The 24,113-nt window shown below is 44.8% G+C and overlaps 1 protein-coding gene across 3 annotated transcripts in view; it reads right to left on the bottom strand.

The window, feature by feature from the left end:
* The window catches only part of DNAI2 (dynein axonemal intermediate chain 2), a 277,331-nt gene that overhangs the window by 11,537 nt on the left and 241,681 nt on the right, over positions 1–24,113 (bottom strand). The window contains exons 16-19 of one of the 3 annotated variants that reach the window (XM_086928783.1): positions 23,792–23,830; positions 18,173–18,211; positions 12,556–12,594; positions 5,835–5,873 (exon numbers count right to left, since the gene is read on the bottom strand). The exons of 1 other annotated variant lie outside the window; for it this stretch is intronic. In XM_086928783.1, the coding sequence (XP_086784909.1) occupies positions 5,835–5,873; positions 12,556–12,594; positions 18,173–18,211; positions 23,792–23,830 (156 nt within the window). The remainder of the gene's footprint in view (positions 1–5,834; positions 5,874–12,555; positions 12,595–18,172; positions 18,212–23,791; positions 23,831–24,113) is intronic. One more of the 3 variants, XM_086928784.1, reaches the window with a different exon arrangement.

Below are 24,113 nucleotides of genomic sequence, written 5' to 3'. Positions count from 1 at the left end.
TCATTTATTTATTTATTTTGAAAGTTTTATAAAGCGCGAACAAGATCCTTACGGATATCAGAGCGCTTTACACACAAATGGGATAAAAAGACAAAGGAGTAATAATTAACCAAGTCATTTTGTGCAAAGATGAGCAAATGGATAACAATAGAGTCAAGGTAAGGTAGCAACGGTGCAAAGGTGGTCTGGCTGGACAAAGTCATGAGAGGAAAAATAATGTGTTATGAGATTTCTTTAGTCTACATTCAGTGAATTTAGCTAAGAGGAGCGATTTTACTTCTTTTTTGAAGGATGCCGTGGATGAGATAAGTCTGATTTCTGGAGGGAGGGCATTCTAGATTCTGGGCGCCATCCCTGAGAAGGAGCGTTTATATGTTTTTTTCTTGTGGAATCTTTGAGGTTTCAAAAGAAGATTTTCTGCGCTTCTTGTGGCTCTTGAGCCACCCGAGATTATCAGTTTCTGAGCGAGGTAACTGGGCGAGTTGTGGTGTATAGCCTTGTGTGTCATGCATGCAATTTCAGGTGTATTCTAGCTTCGTATGGTAGCCAGTTCAAGGATTTTAAGTCAGGAGAGATGTGTGAGTGGTTTGGCTTTTACTTTCAGCATTTTTGTGTTTTCCTTCCTATGTCTTTTTCTGTTTCCAGCCTTGATAAAGTGACCGGAAGTTACAAAAAACGTGTTGGGTGAAACATATTACCAGCAGTGGTAATTAACTGTAGCTATCTCTGTATGAATCCTCAAATAAAATATTATATGTTGATATCAAATGGAAAGTTTGGCTTTTGAAATGTCATTGGTGTACATACCGTTTCAAAATTGATGAAACAGTATGAAGAATACATCTGATGACTGAATGTGTACAACTTTTAGACATTTATTTTTTTAAGAATCCATTAGTGGAGTCCAAATGCATAACTGTCATTTTTTCTGAAACACCAAATGCAAAGACAGACAAGCTCCGTCTTTGAATATATAAATATATTTCTTCCATTCTTCTTTATTTGTATTATACCAAGGCTTCCAGGACTGATTCCAAGCAATATTTGAAAGCATGTGAATCTATAAGTGATCCACTGCTCAATAGATGTCATTGGATCTATAGAAATGTGTACATTTTCCTGTGTGCACACAGCGAGAAATGGAGGAACGGACAGGCGGATGGCTCCTGAATCCTGGTGAGGAGAAGCAACCACCGTAGGTGGTGCAAGTAGCCCACACGAGTTACCCTGACCTTCGGTGACTTGCGGGGAGGCCAGCAGACAATGGGCTAAGCCCCTTTTCCGTCATATGGGGTGTGTGCTGGCCAGGCTGCTCTGGTTGCTGTCCCTGCACCACGTCAAGTCTGTGGTGCCTGCAGCATTCATCTATGGGTGAGTGCAGCGGCCATAGTCAGAAGCCACATAGAGTGAGCCCCAGGACTCTCATAGAAGCGGTCCAGCTTGGCAATATATATGGCTTGAGGGTGTACCCGGAGTGCCCAGCTTAAGGCTTCAGTTCCACTCCTCTGTCCTCGTTCGGCTGCCTTGTTGTGGATTTGCAGCCTTTCTATTTTTACCCTTGGGAGTAAACACGTAAATAGCGGCCTATGCGACTGCAGGCCTTGACCCATTGTTACCTACGACTCTTTGCAAGCAAGACCTGCGCAAGACCTGCATGTACTAATCTCTGACTTAGCCTGAATATTTACATGCTTTATTTTCACAAGGTTCCTTATATATTTTGCATTTGCCCTTCAACTCGTCCTCCTATCCCTATACTTCAGTACACTTGAGATAAACCACCTCTGTACAGGGCAGTGTCCCTCCCCGCGTAGGCCAAGGCCCCTATAATCCAGCACGACCTCTTATCAATAGGAAAACATATTTAGGATGTTTACACATTGCGCTATGAGATCAGGGCCTGAACGGGTGTTTCACACACTCACAAAAAAGAAGAAAAGGAAACAACCTGTACAGGCAACAACAAGTATAAAAGCCAAATCTTCAATTAAATAGCAATCCTTATTCCCTCTAATAACTCGAATGTTTAAGAGATTGGTAAAAATTTCACAGAAATTCGACTTCTTAAAAGACACCGGTACCGTCATCTTTTCTACGCCACAAGATTCAAATAATCTGCCAGAGCCAATAACAATTGCAAAGGGAAATTTACAGACACTTGATAAAGGTAAGGAAAAAGGAAATAAATGCGAAGAACAAAGGAAGAACAAGGTGTCTTTCACAGCTTGGTGAATAATAAGAAATGAGCGTAATCGTCTCTGGACGAGGGTAAAGATGAACCCGACCAATGCAGAATTGCATAAATCCTTCAATACATTAAACAGAACTTACAAGATAGCAGTATGGGAAGAGGTGTGTATAGCAAAACAAACTTACTGGACTAAAGTTTCATATCTTGCCAAAAGGAAAAGTTCAAGAAATGTTTGGCAATTAGTCAAAGGTTTGATCCGCGCACCTGTTTCAGTGACTAGTTCAAATCTAACACAATCAACTTGGGTACATTATTTGTCTGAACATTAGTCCTCATTAAATCAGCTGACAGTACGCCCGTACAAACCAATGCAGATTAGTGGGGTAGACACTTATTTGCAGGATCCCTCAGTCAATTTGCTTTCAGAGGATTAAGTAGAGCACGTAATTAAAAAACGTAAGAAAGACGGGCCACAGGACCAAATGGGCTTCACTAGGATTTATTTAAAGCAGATTTAACATTTTGGGCTAGCAGGTTAACACAGGTGTATAATTGTGTGACGCAACAGCAGTCGATTCCTGAGTCTTGGAGGGGATCAATAATAAACCCTATCTTTAAGGACGGTAATGAACATCAATCAGGTAATTATCGATTAATCATCCTCCAAAATATAGAGACCAAACAGTTTGCTAGCCTACTGCTTTTAGATCTTATAAAATGGCTGATCGAAAATAAAAATGAGTCCCCAAACCAGACAGGATTTATCCAGGGAGTGGGAATGGATACACATTTGCAATGCCTGATCTTAGTAATGGATAAACAGAAATATAAGAGTCACTGTATTTATGCTATGAAGACTATAAGTCAGATATTGACTGTGCAAATCACAACCTGCTATGACAAAAACGATAATTCTGGGGTATACCGGCCTATTTACTAAAACAAATCCAGTTACTCAGCCGCGGTCTGTAGTAGGTGTTCCTGCAGGGCGGTGATGTGGGGAGGGGGAGGGGCAGGGTGGGGGGTAGTAATCTATGAATTACGGAGCTTTACAGGTAAGTAAACATATAAATAAATAAAATGAATTTCGTTGCATGCACTGCATCCCCAAATGCGATGCAGTGTGCGCAACGAAATTCGTTTTATTTATGTACATGTTTACTTACCTGTAAAGCTCCGTAATGCATAGATTACTACCCCCCACCCTGCCCCTCCCCATCCCCACGTCACCGCCCTGCAGGAACACCTACTACAGACCGCGACTGCAGTTACTGTATTCAAAACCCTGTGCAAGGATGAGAATTGGGGACGGATGTAGGCTTACTAGGAAAGTACAAATTAATCAGGGGCTAAAACAAGGATGTGTTTTGGTCTCATATCTATTTAGTTTGTTTTTGACTGATCTCTCGATTGAATTAAATGAAATAATCTCCAATGCAACAAAAATAGGTGCAATGCAGATCTCAAACCTATTGTCCAACGACGATGTCAGACCAAAATTGGCCTGCAACGATTAAGTGATATAATGTATTCATACTCTTTAACAAATGGCTTGACCATCAACCTAAAGAAATCAGTGGTGATTGAAGTTAGCGGTAGAATACAAAAAAAGGAAGATTTGGTTCCTAGTTGAGAATCAACTCGAATTGACATCTACTTACAGATACCTGGGTGTATTATACAATGACTGGGCCACGTTTCAACAGCATAAAAAAGATTTGAAGAAGAAAGCTACTTCTTTGATCTTGGCCTTTCAGTCTCTACAAAAAATAGCTAGACCAAGCTTCACCCCTTTACGAAAAGTAATCTCAGCTAAATTGATATCCACCATTACATATGGAAGAGAAGTTCTTTTAGGGAGAGATGCCATCCTGATTAACACTATATCAGCAAAGTATTTAGATAATTATTTTGTCTCCACCTCAGATAAGGTTAGAGTTCGGGTTAGTTAACCAACTGCTTACAAGAAAAGGGGCTTACACAAAATAATGTGAAACTTTATGGCAGGAATTACAACAGTGTAAGGATGTGCCCTCCTGTAGCTCTCTTAATCAATCAATTGAATATCTAGGAATTCGATCCCTAAGGAAAAATTCGTACACTCAAGCAGTTTGAAAAATTGTTAACAGTAATGAAATGATCACTCCTTAAAAATAAAAGATTGCTAGCTATCAGCTGTCATACCTGGGCTTTGAATAATGGATATAACACACTTAAGCAATAACTGCACTTGGAGGCAGGATGGTCATGTCTTTAAAAATTGATTTTATGCATTACTGGTTTGGGTGCACCCCAGGAGAATACATGGGAAAAGATGAAAAAAGTTAAAGACAGAGATGACCTGCAGATTGTATAAATCAGGAAAAGAAAATATTATACACATTGTATGACATTGACAGGCTTTAGCGGAAGAACGACAATTGATGTTTAAATGAGCATGCCGTACGAACTTGCAGACAGGCAATAATATTGAGTTTAGATCTGTTCGATTCCATGTTGAACTGCCGATTTACCATATTGTTAAGGTCTGCAGAGAAAAAACTAGTAGCTGTACTGTAACTTGAGAAACTGCTTAGCTTGGCATATATTTTCATATTACGTTTAAATATTGGCACATTAGCTTTTTATCTTTTTTTACTGTTTTTATTAAGTATTTTTGTTTTAGAATGATGCATTTACATTCCCGTTATGAAATGTTATAGTTTTTTAATATCTATGCATCAATAAAATGTATCAATTTACCACTGCTCAAGAAATAACATGTAGCAGTGAGGAACTCGGAGAAGATGAAACTATAAAATATTTTGAAATGTCAAATATGCGCAATTTGAATGAAAGTACTCACAATATGCTTAGGAGGTCATCTAAGTGGAAACTGTACACAGTGTATGCTCTGTATACAAGAGACGTGCCCCACTTATTTACCACACAATTTGTAAAGTCAAATGCTAAGAATATTGCTAGTGCATCATATGTAGTGGCATCACACATCCATTTAAATAGATTTTGCAAGACATTTTTTGTTACTCCAGGCCTCCTAAAGGTGAAAACTAAGTAAAAAAAAAAGAATAACAGGAAAAATAAATAAATTATGTGAAACCCAATTATCTGGATTTACAAACAATTCTGCTCGGGTACAAAAATTGGTTTGCTTCCCTAGCATGAACAAGCTTAAAATGCTATTAATATGCATTCCCGGTCCAGTGATGACACACCCAGTACTTATGGTTATAAAAATACGTTCAAAGTGAAGCTCCTCTTTAGAACATTGAGATACCATAATGGTTGATATTTCTCAGTGTTTAGGCTGTTCCTTCAAGAATACAATACATTTCAAGCTCATCTGCAAGCTAGGAGAAATCTAGTGTGTCCAATGTGAAGGGAAACGTACAAACATACCTAGACTGCAGTTAGATTCACCCCTTGCCTGAGCATCAACGGCTCAAGATATTTACATGCTCTTAATGAGTGTAGTGGGCCAATAGCAACAAAGACAGTCTACAAATATATTTGCACAACCACAAACAGAAAAAGCACCATGCTGATGTCTGTAGTGAGATGTGATTCAGCAGTCTCTGAAGCACTCTGCATGCCCTACTGGGAAGATGGCCTTCTCTAAATGGAACCTGCTTCACAAACTGACCTTCGCTGGCTCCTCTGGTTTCTGTTCTAAGTCTTCCTTCTGAAATGAATAGAGCAAAATATCACAATCTCACTTACACATGATTATAACCTTTCCACTTCTCAATGCCATAAACTGTCCATCTTGCAAGTTTTTTACAGTAATCCCACTTGCAGGCGTACACGTTTTCTACCAGACAAAGACATGTAAACTTTTCATGTTTGGGCACATTGTAAGAGGACAGCTACTGCACATCCAGGTAAATGGAAACCCCAACGAACAAAGAAATTTAATTTGCTTACCAACTAGCGGCACACTGGGACTTCACCATGGGCTCAAGAGGGACTGGTATCCTGCTTAAGTGTTCTTTCCCGCTCTCCGTGCAACACACTTGGACAGATGAGCTGGGTCGCTACGCGACGATCTCGGGACAGTGGGAAGGTCAAACGCTTACATTAATGACAGTCTATGTTCCACCGGGCCTACAGGGTCGCACCTTAAAGGACCTTGGGACAGTCGTGCTCTCATTCCCAGAGGACAAATAATGGTGGGAGGTGACTTCAACTCGGTGGTGTCGGGTCCCATGGACCGATTTCCGCCCATGACATTGGCACGGCACAAAGATGGCTACCAAACTTTTTATTTAGACGCCCTAGGCCGATAGATGTGTCGAGGACATACCATCACGAAAGCAAACAATACACATTTCACTCGGGTGCGCATAACAGCTTTTCCCGAATAGATTGGTTCCCGCATCCCAAATAGCAAATATTCGTGAAATTAGACACATGGCTAAGGGGATCTCTGTCCATTCCCCAGTGTGGACCCAGCTGGCCCTGGGGAAAAAAAAGTAGGCAGCGTTGCACCTATTAACCCCTAGTATCTTCTGAACCCTGTTGTAAAAAAAGTAATTCAGCAGGCCCGAGACCACTACTTCCAGGAGAACAAAGGATCGGTGGAATCACACCAAACTCTTTAGGAAGCATTTAAAGCCATAATCAGGGGACAGGCCCTGGCATCAATTGCCAGAACATGTAAAGAAAAATCAAAGGATCTCACCCCACTGGAAGACGAAATCCTCCAGCTGGAAAAGAGTATAAATCGATCACTACCAATATGGCCAAAACTCTAGGAAGAGAAAAAGAAAGCAGAATATATGACCAGAAAGACAAGGCTGGGAAATTGATAGCTCGGTTGGACAAGAAAGAGAGGGCGAGTAGAATAGTGCCCGAACTGCTGAGTGACTCGGGCAGGAGAATAACAGAACTGTAAGCTATAGACAACAAATTTGCAGACTATTACAAAAGGGTTTACCAAAGAAGTTCAGAATTGCCAGTAGAAGATTCACGGGCCATTTTGTCAGATATCAGCTTGCCCACGCTGTCCGACGAGGAACAACACGCGTTGGACAGTGTCTTTACTAAGGATGACATAACGGAAGCGATAAGGCACCACCGACCGGGTAAAGCCCTGGGACCTAACGGCCTGCCCATAGAGCTATATAAAGGAAAACTGAACAAGATATCTCCGCGGCTACGAGCCATGTTTGAGGGAAGTAGGGAACTAGGTCAACTCCCACTGGACCAGAGGGTAGCAACGTTGTTCACCATACACAAAGAATGGAAGCCGAGGGATAGATGCTCCTCCTACAGGCCTATCTCTTTACTAGATGTGGAACCCAAAATACTGCCAAATTGTTGGCAAACCGGCTGGTACAGGTCATAACCAAGCTGGTACACCCAGACCAGTCGGCCTTCATGCCCCATCGTAACACTGTATTGAACCTGCGAAGGCTGCATGGAGTCTTGGGTAGACTAGACACAATCCAGGAGGACGCGGTGGTGGTATTGCCGGATGCCACAATGGCGTTTGACACCATCAAATTGCCATACCTCTTTGCAGTTTTGGCTAAGATGGGCTTTGGACCCAGCTTCATTAGCTTGGTAAGACTACTCTATTCAGCCCCACTGGCACGAGTGGTGGTCAACAATAAGAAATCTGAAACATTCGAGTTGGGCCGCGGGACTCGCCAGGGATGTCCGCTTTTGCCCTTACTCTTCGCCCTCTCATTGGAGCCATTGGCGGCATGGATCCGAAGGGATCCATTGATAAGGGGGTTCAAATGGACAGAGGGATGGGAAGACCGCATCTCACTATATGCGGACAACATCCTATTATACCTTACCTCCCCCAAGAGGTCGCTCCAGATAGTGCTTGACATTTTTACAAACTTTGGGTAGAACTCAGGGTACACCATTAACTGGAGCAAGTACCTGCTGTACGTGCTTCATGGAGCTCGCGCTTCTCCACCCTGGGGTTGCCCTATACAAGTAGCGAGGGTGGGATTCCGATACCTGGGGGTCTTAGTTACCTCAGATCCAAAGATACGGTATGAGCGTAATCTGCTTCCCCCATTGAAGAGATTAAAGAGGGATGTGGCAAGTTGGAAGGCTCTGCCCTTTTCGTTGCAGGGACGGGTAGCACTTTTTAAGTTGATGTTGCTCCTGCGCTTCCTCTACGCCCTGTAGAATTCCCCAGATCGGGTCCCGGTGAGATACTTTAAGGAAATACAGGGCCTGCAGAGGGAACTACTGTGGGACGGCCGACGCTGAATAGCACTGCACAAGCTGGTACTCAGTTGGTATGATGGGGGATAGGGCTTCCGGACATCAAAAAGTATTATTGGGTCGCTCACTTGGTAGCCATTAACCACTGCACATATCGCGATGGAGACGACCCCGGTTATAGAATGGATAAGTGGCTGCTCCCGGGCAGGAACTACTACAGGGCAATTTACTCCACACCCCAACGGTATCCCTTAACTGGACCAACGAACCATTCAGTGCAGGTCTGACACGCAGCGAATCGCAGCATGGGGTGAGACCAGAAACTTACATTAGCCACTCCCTTTTGGGACTCGGAGCGGCTAGGCAACATGGGAAGTTCAAGAGGGTTTGACAAATGGGACATGATCGGGATATCAAAAATCGGGGATTTATGGGTTAAGGGTGAGATGGTGACCTTTGCCTCACTCCAGCGCGAACACGAGCTAGCTGGTACTGAGTACTTCAGGTATATCCAGATACGACACGCACTAAAGTCAAACCTGCCAGAGGGCACCATCCCCCCGGAATATTCTCCACTAGAAGACAGGTTACTCAACGGCTATCTCCCAGAAAAAGCAACTTCCCTGACCTAGAAAAAGTTAAGCCATAACATGGCAGATCCCCTAGGACCGATATGAGAGCACTGGGAGAGGGACGGACTAGAGCTAGATAATGAGGAGTGACAGGAGGTGGTTCCCAAAGGAAGTAGCCATCTCCTCAAGACTGCGCCTAGTCCAACTCAAAATCCTGCACAGAGTTTCAGGGCCACGGCTAGTACATATGGGTAGGGTGGCAGATGGACAGAGCAGGAGACAGTGTGGCATGATGGACACCTTTATTCACGTAATATGGGAATGTGTGAGGGTGCAGCACTACTGGGAGAAGATTCATGACTGTATGGTAGAGGTATTAGACACTGTGAATTGGACAGCAATAGAACACTGTCTTCTGAATATGTGGGAACCTACAGATGTGACCAGCAAAGATAAATTATGGGTCATCCTGGGGTTAATGGTGGCAAAAAGAAATATTACAGAACTGTGGGGGGCAAAGGTGTTGCTGTAAATTGCACCCTGGAAAGGGGATGTGGACTGGTGCATGATCAGAGAGAAAACAGTGTATATTGCACGTGGCTGCCACAAAAATGGACTGCTATATGGGATAAATGGAATGCATATAGGGGGATTTTATGTCCCTCCCCCCGTTGATGAACCACTAACACCATAAAGTTAGTGAATATGATGTCCCGGTGAAATGTGCTGTACAATGTGATGTTGCAACTGTCGTCTCAGTGATTTAATATGTCTAACTGCAAAGTCAAATTTGTTGTTGTTAATAAAAAAAAAATGTTTTTAAAAAAGAAATGTAATTTTCGATGCCAAGAATCACAGAAGAAGATTGTGCTGATGGTGATGGATACACTACTAATCAAATTATTTGATGGATTGAACGTATCACCCTGTCTCCATTGTTATACTGGCTTACCTTGGACATGTCACATACCACATAATTCCTAGTGTTCTGTACTGCTCTTTTAGGACTTGTAAGAGAGCTCCATTCTGTTCTCAGCCACTCTAGTTGAATTAGTAACATCCCTTTGAACTCCAGCTGTTCTTGGCCCATAGTTTTTTTTTTATTTTCAAGAAACCAGCTCCTGATTTGAGAGTTTCTTTAAAACAAAAAAACATTTTCGAAGCAGAAGTAACATACATGGTGCCCACACTGCAGAGTTTACAACCTTCAGCTAAATCACTGTACTGGTTGCTCTAATAAAGACACAGAGGTCTCCTCCTGCCTTATGGGGGACTCTAAACCTGTGGGCGCCCCTCCAACGTTGGGCGGAGACAATAACCTTTGGGGATCTGTCATGCTAGACGAAAACCTATATTGAGATTAGATGCCACTTCCTATAGCCTCACAGGAGCCAGGAAATCTTTTATGAAATGTATTCAATTTTATATAACAATGCAAGATTTGAGAAGAATTTGGGAAACAATATAGAAAGTAATTGTGAGAATGAAGGTATGGATTGCTTCATGAAACCAAGATTTTATTTTTATAAATGGCTAAAATTGTTCCCCTTTTGCTTTTTTATCTTCATTATTGGATATCCTAATCAATAAAGATGCTAATATCATCAACAAATGTTTAAAAAACGAATTTTCATTAAGAATACTATTACATTGTATATGCACCTACTTAATCATGTTGTGGCTCTTATTTTATTGTTTTTATTCCTATGTCATTTTCTCTTTCCAGCCTTGATAAAGTGACCGGAAGTTACAAAACACGTGTTGGCTGAAACTTATTACCAGCAGTTGTAATTAATTGTACCAATCTCTGTATGTATAGTCAAGGTAAAATATTATATGTTGAAATCAAATGGAAAGTTTACCTTTTAAAATGTCCAATTACTGGTGAAACTTATGTATCAAATATGATGAAGTGGTATGAAGAATACTTCTGATGACTGTGGGCCCTAATACAATGTCGGTTGGATTTGCCTCCGACCGCCGACATGTTTCTGTTGTGCTGTCGGCAGAAACGGCCTGAAGCACAAGCTCCCAGTGAGAAATGGGAGTTTGTGGAAATACCTGCACTGTGTGGGAGGCCTCCTGCAATGCCTGCCACACGGAGGAGGGATTATCAGGGGGCATGATAGGTGTCCCCAGGCCTAGGCCCTCAACTGTAGGCTGCGGAGGGATGGGGGCCCTGCTAGGGGCACCCAAAGTCACTTTCCGACAGCCTTTCCATGTCAGAAAGGCTGACATGGAAAGGCTGTCAGAAATCAACATCATAATCCCGACAGCAGAAATGTTGTCAATAAGGGATTATGATAGATTTACGATTGGCCAACTGGCTCCTTGAGCCTGTCGGACCAGTCGGATTGAGTGTCCAGTTTACACTTAGACTGCCGACATTGAAATTCTGCGGCTATAATGCAAACCTACGGTGTCGGTCGGTAAGCCTACCGACCAACATCATAAGAAGGCCCTGAATATTTAAGACTTTTAGACATTTCTGTTTTGTAAGACTCAATTAGTGGGTTCAAAATGCATAATTGACTCATGATCATTTTCTCTGAAATCTGCGATGCAAAGGCAGACAAACTCCTTCATTGATTATATAAATATTTTTACCCTATTCTTCTTTATCTGTAATATGCCAAAGGTAGCAGGCTTGATTACAGGCAATATTTTAAAGCATGTGACTTTATAAGTGATCCACTGCTCAACAAATATTATATATGAGTGATTTACTAGGAGCTGGCAGGTGAAACTGTAAAATATTTTCTATGTCAAATATGAGCAAATTTCCTGAAATTACTCACATTAACTGAAATATGCTTAGGCGGTCATCCAAGTGGAAACTGTACACAGCATATGCTCTACACACAAGAGACTTGTTCCACTTATTTTCCACACAGTTTGTAAAGACAAATGATAAGAATATTGCAAGTGCATCATATGTAGCGGCATCACACATCCAGTTTACTAGACTGTGCAAGACATTTTATGTTTAACCTAGCCACCTACAAGTGAAAACTACGTGAAAAAATATAAGTGAAAGAAAATGAAAAATTATGGCAAACTCAATTATCTAGATTTAAACACAATTCTGCTAGTGTACAACAAAAGGTTTGCTTGCCCTAGCATGAATAAGTTTAATATGCAATTAAATATGCAGTACCAATCCTGTGATGGCACACCAACTACTTATGGTTTTTAAAAATACGTTCCAAATGAAGTTCCTCTTTAGAACATTGAAACACCATAATGGTTGATATTTGTAAGTGTTTAGGCTGTTTCTTCTAGAGTACAGTGCATTTCAAACTCTTCTGCAAGCTAGGAGAAATCTAGTGTGTTCAATTTGAAGGGAAATGTACAGACATACCTAGATTGCAATTAGATGCACCCCGTTTCTGAGCATCAGCAGCTCAAGATCTTTACATGCACTTAATGAGTGCAGTGGAGCCGATACCAATAAAGACAGTCTACAAATATATTTGCACAACCACAAACGGAAAAAGCACCATGCTGATGTCTGTAGTGACGTGATTCAGCAGTTTCTGAAGCACTCTGCATGCCCTACTTTGGAAGATCTCTTTCTAAATGGAACCTGCTTCACAAACTGACCTTCACTGGCTCCTCTGGAGTCTGTTCTAAGCCTTCCTTCTGAAATAAATAGAGCAAAATATCACCATCTCACTTACACATGATTATAACCTTTCAACTTTGTTTATGCCCTAAACTGTCCATCTAGCAAGTTCTTACAGTAATCCCACTTGCAGGCGCACACGTTTTCTACTGGACAAAAACATGCAAAGTTTTCATGTTTGGGTCCATTGTAAGAGGACAGCTATTGCAAATCCAGGTAAATGAAAACCCAAATGCACAAAGAAATGTAATTAGCGATACCAAGAATCACAGTAAAAGATTGTGCTGATTGGTGGAGAATAAGCTACCAGTGCAATTACTTGATGGATTGAACGTATCGCCCTTTCTCCATTGTTGTACTGGCTTAACTTGGACATGTCATGTATCACAAAATTCCTTATGTTCTTTCTGCTGTTTTAGGACTTGTAAGATAGCTCACTTCTGTTCTCAGCTACTCTAATTGAAAAAGTTAAATCCCTTTGACCTCCATCTGTTCTTGGCCGTAGTTTTTTTTTATTGTCAAGAAACCAACTCCTGAGTTGGGAGATCCTTGAAAACAAAAAAAAAACATTTTCCAAGCTGTTGCAAGATACATGGTGCCGACTCAACAGAGTTTACAACCTTCAGCGAAGCAACTGCACTAGCTGTTCTTATTAAGGTACAGAGGTCCCCTCCTGCCTCGTGGCGGACCTCTAAACTTGCAGGCGCTTCTCCACTGTGGAGGGGAGACCATAGACTTTGGGGATCTGTCAGGCCAGAGGAAAGCCATATTTTGATAAAAGCTGCCATTTCCTATCAGCCCTACAGGAGCAAAGAAAACGTTTATGTAGTGTATATTTATACAATTAAATTGTATTTAACAATGCAGGATTTGAGAAGAATTTGAGAAATAATATAGAAAGTAAGTGTGAGAATGACGGTATGGATTGCTTCAGCAAATTAAGAATCTTTTTGATAAATGGCTAGAATTGTTCCAAACTTGCTATGTATCTTCATTATTGGATACCCTAATCAATAAAGTTGCTAATATCATACACATACTTTAAAAAAAAACTAATGTTCATTAAAAATACTATTACGTTGTATGCACTTACGTAATCATGTTTTGGCTCTAATTTTATTGTCTTTATTCCTATGTAATTTTCTCTTTCAGGCCTTGATAAAGTGACAAAGTTACAAAAAACAAATTAATTGTACCAATCTCTGTATGAATCGTCAAAGTAAAATATTATATGTTGAAATCAAATCGAAAGTTTGCCTTCCAAAATGTCCAATTATTGGGGGAGCGCTAGAGAGCCCATGGCAAGATGGCTCTAGTGCTGCTCTGCCAGCTGGGGCCACTAATGTATCCGGGCACTAATGAGGCATCTTCGTGTCTGAGCAGGGAGTAGACACTCTGCTGCCATGTCCCTGCACCCCTGTGTGAAACCCAAAAGTGGGGCACCCGAATAGACTGTAGTGTCCTCCGGCGGGGTAGCGGTGCAGTCTACCCTGGCTCGGAGGCTTCACGCTACAACTTGCGCGTGTCGTCACGTGCTAGCTATAAATAAAGGGGCGTGGCCCAGCTCAGGCAGTCGGGACCAAGCGTCGAACTAAATGAGCCGTGTCCAGTATTCATTGTGGCCGCAGCGCTAATTAAATGCACGCGCGCTGCCCCCATCACACTGGTGACGCGGCGGTAACGAGCCCAAGTGCCTCAATTGGTGTGCTTTGTCTTCAGGAGTGGTTTAGAGCCTTTGATCTAGGCGTACAACCACGGGGGAGCCAGCTACTCTGCAGAGGCCTGCTGTGTGCTTCTGACAGGTCTGCTACTTCCAGTGAGAACCCCACAGCCCCTAAGAGTGCCTGGAGAGAAGAGGGACTTTTCCCTGCACACCCTGCTGGAGCCCACGCACATTTGTGCCCGACACCCAGGAAAGGAGGACATCACAGTGAGGCCAGCACCCACAGGCTACAGAGGGAGGACCCGGCTGCGCCTTCGTCACCCTCGGCCAGGCGGCTACTTCTAAGCCCAGGAGGTAGGCAGTGCACGTGCCGCGAGGAGTGACTGCGACTGTGCTAAGATGGCAGCAATCCCGGCCATTGAGCCCTTTGTTTTAGATGGCGCCCCCTCCTCCTTCGCCCCGCGGTGGAGGGACTGGACTGACCGTCTCCAAATTTACTTTGAAGGGGCGGGCATAGCCCGGTACAGAAGCAGAACCCTACTCCTCCATGTGGGAGGCAAAGACATCCTCCGCATGTACAAAACCCTGGTGGAGGCCACACCCAAAACGTATGTGACGCTACTCAACACCCTAAATGCACACTTCGAGCCGATGGCGAATAGGGACTATGAAAGATTCATCTTTCGCCAGGCCAAGCAAGAAGGGGAGGAGTCGTTAGATGCGTTCCACGGGTCTTTGAAAGAACTGGCCAGCATTTGCGGATTTCGAGATGAACAGGAAGAAATCCAAGGTCAGATAATACAAGGGTGCTACTCGTCCAAACTCAGAGTGAACATCCTTCAGGAGGATGGCAAGTCTCTAGCGGACATCCTCGCCCTGGGCCGGTTAAAAGAGCTGTCACAAGCCAGAGCATCCCACATGGAGGCGGCCCTCCACCGACCCATCAAGATGGAACAAGTCAAATTGGTGGAAAAGGCAAACGTGGTGAGGCCCAAAGCGCGCCAAAAGTCAGGGAAAAGACAGCAAAACAAGAAAAAGGAATGCGGCTACTGTGGAGGCACGCCCCATTGCATGCAAGACTGCCCAGCAAGAGGGAAAAAGTGCACTGCTTGCGGGTGGATGAACCACTTCACGGCGGTATGCGGGTTTGCAAAATCACAGAAAGAAGCAGCACAGTGGCTGAAGCACTCGACAGTGAGGACATAGACGATGACGCAGGAGACTACCCGGTCCCCTATGTATTTGCAGTAGACCAACCACGACGGAAGAGACGACGACTTCCAAGGTGCAGAATCAAAATCCACCACCAGGATGTGAGAGCCACCATAGACACTGGGGCCTCGATCGAACTAATGGCTGCCAACACATTCAATCAACTAAGTCCATGCCAGCCATTACGTGAAGCAAGAATCAGGGAGTTTGCATACGGACAGAAGACGCCCATCCCGCTCCTGGGATGTTTCAAGACTGAGATGAGACACCGGGACCTCAGGATCCCCCCCACAGTACAAGTGACCAAGGAAGCAATCAGAATGCTGATAAGCGGACAATCTCATCTCAGCTAATCTCATTTGCCATGGCGGTACAAGAGGAGGAACTGGAGGCCATCATGGAGGAGTTCGAAGACGTCTTCAAAGTCATTGGGTGCCTGAAAGGGAAAGAAGTCTCTCTCCACATTGACCCGTCAGTCCAACCGGTGGCGCTGAGGCACAGGGGTATAGCATTCCACTTGCGGAAGAAGGTCAAAGAAGAGCTAGAAGCACTGGAGAAGCAAGGGGTTATCGAGAAGCTCAGTGGACCCACCCCATGGGTGTCCCTGATCGTAGTGGCACGGAAACTGAAACAGCCAGGGCAGGTCTGCATTTGCGTTGACATGCGCCTTCCAAGCGCCGCGGTGAAAAGGGAACGTCACCTAACCCCCACCATCAACGACATCTTGGGAGAACTGAACGGAGCAAAGTGGTTTTCGAAGATGGACATACGGTACGGCTATCACCAACTGCCACTACATCAGGACTCACGATACATCACCACCTTCTCTACGCACGTCGGTCTCAGGAGATACAGACGCCTCAACTTCCGGATCTTGAGTGCCGCAGAGGTGTTCCAAAACACCATCCATGAAGTCCTCAGCGGGCTCCCGGGGGTCTTGAATATAAGCGACGACCTACTAATATACGCATCGTCGATGGAAGATCACCACCGTAGACTTTGCGGGTTCTCCAGAGGATCAAAGAGTCCGGACTGACCCTACACAAAGAAAAGTGCCAGTTCTTAATGAACAAGATCAGCTTCTTTGGCTACTCGTTCTCTGACAAAAGAGGAGCCCGAACAGGAACAAGCCTTCAAGGATACCAAAGCAGCCCTGTCGGCAGACACGACACTGTCATACTTCGACCCGGGCCAATCCATGAACGTTGCTGTTGACGCCAGCCCATACGGGCTAGGAGCCGTGCTCACGCAGTTACAAGGAAATGGAGGGTGGGCCCGATCACCTATGCAAGCTGCTCCCTGACAGACATGGAACAGTGATACTCCCAAATAGAACAAGAAGCGATTGCCATCCACAGGGCCTGTCGGCACTTCAATGTCTACGTGTACGGCCATCCATTCACAGTGTCCACCAACCATAAACCCCTCATCCCCCTATTTCAAGGGTCAGCATCTAAGCCTCCCCGAGGATTGAAAAATGTATCCTTCAGCTGCAGGGGTATGACTATCGAGTAGAAAACAAGCCAGGCTCATCCAATCCAACAGACTACCTTTCGAGAAATCCTTGGGCCGCCACCAAAGCAGAAGAATAGGATGCCAATGACACTGAAGAATGTGTCCGGTTCATATCGGAAAGATCCCGGCCACTTCCCATGAGTCTTTAAACCATTGTAGAAGCCAACCAGATTGATGAATGCCTGCAGCGGGCCATAATAGCGGTCCAATCGAATGACTGGCACCCCATTCAGTCCACCATGACTAGACGGACGCCGCAAGCAAAGGCCGTCCAGGAGTCAAATGTGCGGGTTAAGGATGACAGCAGCGGTTGTCTACTCAGAGGCCCGCAACTGGTGATTCCATCAAGCTTTGCTCAACAAGCCGTGGACCTCACACACAGGGGACATCAAGGCATGGTAAAAACAAAGAGTCGGCTGAGGGCAAGGTGTGGTTCCCGGGGATGGACCCACTGGTTGAACAAACAGTCAGAACGTGCTCATGGTGCCAGGCATCAGGCCATCCAGATCGCCCTCACCCCGTCATCACTGAAGAAAACCCCCAACGGCCCTGGGAGTGCATGAGTGTTGACTTAGGACCCCACCCAGATGGATGCTATGCACGAAATAGCCCGAAGTCAAAATGAAAGAATTTTGAAAGAAAATGAAAAATTATGGCAAACTCAATTATCTAGATTTAAACACAATTCTGCTAGTGTACAACAAAAGGTTTGCTTGCCCTAGCATGAATAAGTTTAATATGCAATTAAATATGCAGTACCAATCCAGTGATGGCACACCAACTACTTATGGTTTTTAGAAATACGTTCCAAATTAAGTTCCTCTTTAGAACATTGAAACACCATAATGGTTGATATTTGTAAGTGTTTAGGCTGTTTCTTCTAGAGTACAGTGCATTTCAAACTCTTCTGCAAGCTAGGAGAAATCTAGTGTGTTCAATTTGAAGGGAAATGTACAGACATACCTAGATTGCAATTAGATGCACCCCGTTCCTGAGCATCAGCAGCTCAAGATCTTTACATGCACTTAATGAGTGCAGTGGAGCCGATACCAATAAAGACAGTCTACAAATATATTTGCACAACCACAAACGGAAAAAGCACCATGCTGATGTCTGTAGTGACGTGATTCAGCAGTTTCTGAAGCACTCTGCATGCCCTACTTTGGAAGATCTCTTTCTAAATGGAACCTGCTTCACAAACTGACCTTCACTGGCTCCTCTGGAGTCTGTTCTAAGCCTTCCTTCTGAAATAAATAGAGCAAAATATCACCATCTCACTTACACATGATTATAACCTTTCAACTTTGTTTATGCCCTAAACTGTCCATCTAGCAAGTTCTTACAGTAATCCCACTTGCAGGCGCACACGTTTTCTACTGGACAAAAACATGCAAAGTTTTCATGTTTGGGTCCATTGTAAGAGGACAGCTATTGCAAATCCAGGTAAATGAAAACCCAAATGCACAAAGAAATATAATTAGCGATACCAAGAATCACAGTAAAAGATTGTGCTGATTGGTGGAGAATAAGCTACCAGTGCAATTACTTGATGGATTGAACGTATCGCCCTTTCTCCATTGTTGTACTGGCTTAACTTGGACATGTAATGTATCACAAAATTCCTTATGTTCTTTCTGCTGTTTTAGGACTTGTAAGATAGCTCACTTCTGTTCTCAGCTACTCTAATTGAAAAAGTTAAATCCCTTTGACCTCCATCTGTTCTTGGCCGTAGTTTTTTTTTATTGTCAAGAAACCAACTCCTGAGTTGGGAGATCCTTGAAAACAAAAAAAAAACATTTTCCAAGCTGTTGCAAGATACATGGTGCCGACTCAACAGAGTTTACAACCTTCAGCGAAGCAACTGCACTAGCTGTTCTTATTAAGGTACAGAGGTCCCCTCCTGCCTCGTGGCGGACCTCTAAACTTGCAGGCGCTCCTCCACTGTGGAGGGGAGACCATAGACTTTGGGGATCTGTCAGGCCAGAGGAAAGCCATATTTTGATAACAGCTGCCATTTCCTATCAGCCCTACAGGAGCAAAGAAAACGTTTATGTAGTGTATATTTATACAATTAAATTGTATTTAACAATGCAGGATTTGAGAAGAATTTGAGAAATAATATAGAAAGTAAGTGTGAGAATGACGGTATGGATTGCTTCAGCAAATTAAGAATCTTTTTGATAAATGGCTAGAATTGTTCCAATCTTGCTATGTATCTTCATTATTGGATACCCTAATCAATAAAGTTGCTAATATCATACACATACTTTAAAAAAAAACTAATGTTCATTAAAAATACTATTACGTTGTATGCACTTACGTAATCATGTTTTGGCTCTAATTTTATTGTCTTTATTCCTATGTAATTTTCTCTTTCAGGCCTTGATAAAGTGACCAAAAGTTACAAAAAACAAATTAATTGTACCAATCTCTGTATGAATCGTCAAAGTAAAATATTATATGTTGAAATCAAATCGAAAGTTTGCCTTCCAAAATGTCCAATTATTGGGGGAGCGCTAGAGAGCCCATGGCAAGATGGCTCTAGTGCTGCTCTGCCAGCTGGGGCCACTAATGTATCCGGGCACTAATGAGGCATCTTCGTGTCTGAGCAGGGAGTAGACACTCTGCTGCCATGTCCCTGCACCCCTGTGTGAAACCCAAAAGCGGGGCACCCGAATAGACTGTAGTGTCCTCCGGCGGGATAGCGGTGCAGTCTACCCTGGCTCGGAGGCTTCACGCTACAACTTGCGCGTGTCGTCACGTGCTAGCTATAAATAAAGGGGCGTGGCCCAGCTCAGGCAGTCGGGACCAAGCGTCGAACTAAATGAGCCGTGTCCAGTATTCATTGTGGCCGCAGCGCTAATTAAATGCACGCGCGCTGCCCCCATCACACTGGTGACGCGGCGGTAACGAGCCCAAGTGCCTCAATTGGTGTGCTTTGTCTTCAGGAGTGGTTTAGAGCCTTTGATCTAGGCGTACAACCACGGGGGAGCCAGCTACTCTGCAGAGGCCTGCTGTGTGCTTCTGACAGGTCTGCTACTTCCAGTGAGAACCCCACAGCCCCTAAGAGTGCCTGGAGAGAAGAGGGACTTTTCCCTGCACACCCTGCTGGAGCCCACGCACATTTGTGCCCGACACCCAGGAAAGGAGGACATCACAGTGAGGCCAGCACCCACAGGCTACAGAGGGAGGACCCGGCTGCGCCTTCGTCACCCTCGGCCAGGCGGCTACTTCTAAGCCCAGGAGGTAGGCAGTGCACGTGCCGCGAGGAGTGACTGCGACTGTGCTAAGATGGCAGCAATCCCGGCCATTGAGCCCTTTGTTTTAGATGGCGCCCCCTCCTCCCTCGCCCCGCGGTGGAGGGACTGGACTGACCGTCTCCAAATTTACTTTGAAAGGGCGGGCATAGCCCGGTACAGACGCAGAACCCTACTCCTCCATGTGGGAGGCAAAGACATCCTCCGCATGTACAAAACCCTGGTGGAGGCCACACCCAAAACGTATGTGACGCTACTCAACACCCTAAATGCACACTTCGAGCCGATGGCGAATAGGGACTATGAAAGATTCATCTTTCGCCAGGCCAAGCAAGAAGGGGAGGAGTCGTTAGATGCGTTCCACGGGTCTTTGAAAGAACTGGCCAGCATTTGCGGATTTCGAGATGAACAGGAAGAAATCCAAGGTCAGATAATACAAGGGTGCTACTCGTCCAAACTCAGAGTGAACATCCTTCAGGAGGATGGCAAGTCTCTAGCGGACATCCTCGCCCTGGGCCGGTTAAAAGAGCTGTCACAAGCCAGAGCATCCCACATGGAGGCGGCCCTCCACCGACCCATCAAGATGGAACAAGTCAAATTGGTGGAAAAGGCAAACGTGGTGAGGCCCAAAGCGCGCCAAAAGTCAGGGAAAAGACAGCAAAACAAGAAAAAGGAATGCGGCTACTGTGGAGGCACGCCCCATTGCATGCAAGACTGCCCAGCAAGAGGGAAAAAGTGCACTGCTTGCGGGTGGATGAACCACTTCACGGCGGTATGCGGGTTTGCAAAATCACAGAAAGAAGCAGCACAGTGGCTGAAGCACTCGACAGTGAGGACATAGATGATGACGCAGGAGACTACCCGGCCCCCTATGTATTTGCAGTAGACCAACCACGACGGAAGAGACGACGACTTCCAAGGTGCAGAATCAAAATCCACCACCAGGATGTGAGAGCCACCATAGACACTGGGGCCTCGATCGAACTAATGGCTGCCAACACATTCAATCAACTAAGTCCATGCCAGCCATTACGTGAAGCAAGAATCAGGGAGTTTGCATACGGACAGAAGACGCCCATCCCGCTCCTGGGATGTTTCAAGACTGAGATGAGACACCGGGACCTCAGGATCCCCCCCACAGTACAAGTGACCAAGGAAGCAATCAGAATGCTGATAAGCGGACAATCTCATCTCAGCTAATCTCATTTGCCATGGCGGTACAAGAGGAGGAACTGGAGGCCATCATGGAGGAGTTCGAAGACGTCTTCAAAGTCATTGGGTGCCTGAAAGGGAAAGAAGTCTCTCTCCACATTGACCCGTCAGTCCAACCGGTGGCGCTGAGGCACAGGGGTATAGCATTCCACTTGCGGAAGAAGGTCAAAGAAGAGCTAGAAGCACTGGAGAAGCAAGGGGTTATCGAGAAGCTCAGTGGACCCACCCCATGTGTGTCCCTGATCGTAGTGGCACGGAAACTGAAACAGCCAGGGCAGGTCTGCATCTGCGTTGACATGCGCCTTCCAAGCGCCGCGGTGAAAAGGGAACGTCACCTAACCCCCACCATCAACGACATCTTGGGAGAACTGAACGGAGCAAAGTGGTTTTCGAAGATGGACATACGGTACGGCTATCACCAACTGCCACTACATCAGGACTCACGATACATCACCACCTTCTCTACGCACGTCGGTCTCAGGAGATACAGACGCCTCAACTTCCGGATCTCGAGTGCCGCAGAGGTGTTCCAAAACACCATCCATGAAGTCCTCAGCGGGCTCCCGGGGGTCTTGAATATAAGCGACGACCTACTAATATACGCATCGTCGATGGAAGATCACCACCGTAGACTTTGCGGGTTCTCCAGAGGATCAAAGAGTCCGGACTGACCCTACACAAAGAAAAGTGCCAGTTCTTAATGAACAAGATCAGCTTCTTTGGCTACTCGTTCTCTGACAAAAGAGGAGCCCGAACAGGAACAAGCCTTCAAGGATACCAAAGCAGCCCTGTCGGCAGACACGACACTGTCATACTTCGACCCGGGCCAATCCATGAACGTTGCTGTTGACGCCAGCCCATACGGGCTAGGAGCCGTGCTCACGCAGTTACAAGGAAATGGAGGGTGGGCCCGATCACCTATGCAAGCTGCTCCCTGACAGACATGGAACAGTGATACTCCCAAATAGAACAAGAAGCGATTGCCATCCACAGGGCCTGTCGGCACTTCAATGTCTACGTGTACGGCCATCCATTCACAGTGTCCACCAACCATAAACCCCTCATCCCCCTATTTCAAGGGTCAGCATCTAAGCCTCCCCGAGGATTGAAAAATGTATCCTTCAGCTGCAGGGGTATGACTATCGAGTAGAAAACAAGCCAGGCTCATCCAATCCAACAGACTACCTTTCGAGAAATCCTTGGGCCGCCACCAAAGCAGAAGAATAGTATGCCAAAGACACTGAAGAATGTGTCCGGTTCATATCGGAAAGATCCCGGCCACTTCCCATGAGTCTTTAAACCATTGTAGAAGCCAACCAGATTGATGAATGCCTGCAGCGGGCCATAATAGCGGTCCAATCGAATGACTGGCACCCCATTCAGTCCACCATGACTAGACGGACGCCGCAAGCAAAGGCCGTCCAGGAGTCAAATGTGCGGGTTAAGGATGACAGCAGCGGTTGTCTACTCAGAGGCCCGCAACTGGTGATTCCATCAAGCTTTGCTCAACAAGCCGTGGACCTCACACACAGGGGACATCAAGGCATGGTAAAAACAAAGAGTCGGCTGAGGGCAAGGTGTGGTTCCCGGGGATGGACCCACTGGTTGAACAAACAGTCAGAACGTGCTCATGGTGCCAGGCATCAGGCCATCCAGATCGCCCTCACCCCGTCATCACTGAAGAAAACCCCCAACGGCCCTGGGAGTGCATGAGTGTTGACTTCGGACCCCACCCAGATGGATGCTATGCACGAAATAGCCCGAAGTCAAAATGAAAGAATTTTGAAAGAAAATGAAAAATTATGGCAAACTCAATTATCTAGATTTAAACACAATTCTGCTAGTGTACAACAAAAGGTTTGCTTGCCCTAGCATGAATAAGTTTAATATGCAATTAAATATGCAGTACCAATCCAGTGATGGCACACCAACTACTTATGGTTTTTAAAAATACGTTCCAAATTAAGTTCCTCTTTAGAACATTGAAACACCATAATGGTTGATATTTGTAAGTGTTTAGGCTGTTTCTTCTAGAGTACAGTGCATTTCAAACTCTTCTGCAAGCTAGGAGAAATCTAGTGTGTTCAATTTGAAGGGAAATGTACAGACATACCTAGATTGCAATTAGATGCACCCCGTTCCTGAGCATCAGCAGCTCAAGATCTTTACATGCACTTAATGAGTGCAGTGGAGCCGATACCAATAAAGACAGTCTACAAATATATTTGCACAACCACAAACGGAAAAAGCACCATGCTGATGTCTGTAGTGACGTGATTCAGCAGTTTCTGAAGCACTCTGCATGCCCTACTTTGGAAGATCTCTTTCTAAATGGAACCTGCTTCACAAACTGACCTTCACTGGCTCCTCTGGAGTCTGTTCTAAGCCTTCCTTCTGAAATAAATAGAGCAAAATATCACCATCTCACTTACACATGATTATAACCTTTCAACTTTGTTTATGCCCTAAACTGTCCATCTAGCAAGTTCTTACAGTAATCCCACTTGCAGGCGCACACGTTTTCTACTGGACAAAAACATGCAAAGTTTTCATGTTTGGGTCCATTGTAAGAGGACAGCTATTGCAAATCCAGGTAAATGAAAACCCAAATGCACAAAAAAATGTAATTAGCGATACCAAGAATCACAGTAAAAGATTGTGCTGATTGGTGGAGAAT

The sequence above is a fragment of the Lissotriton vulgaris genome, chromosome 7, assembly GCF_964263255.1.
Source record: "Lissotriton vulgaris chromosome 7, aLisVul1.2, whole genome shotgun sequence".
Lineage (NCBI taxonomy): Eukaryota > Metazoa > Chordata > Amphibia > Caudata > Salamandridae > Lissotriton > Lissotriton vulgaris.
Note: the sequence above shows the minus strand (reverse complement) of the source record. Positions and strands in the feature narration are given on the sequence as shown.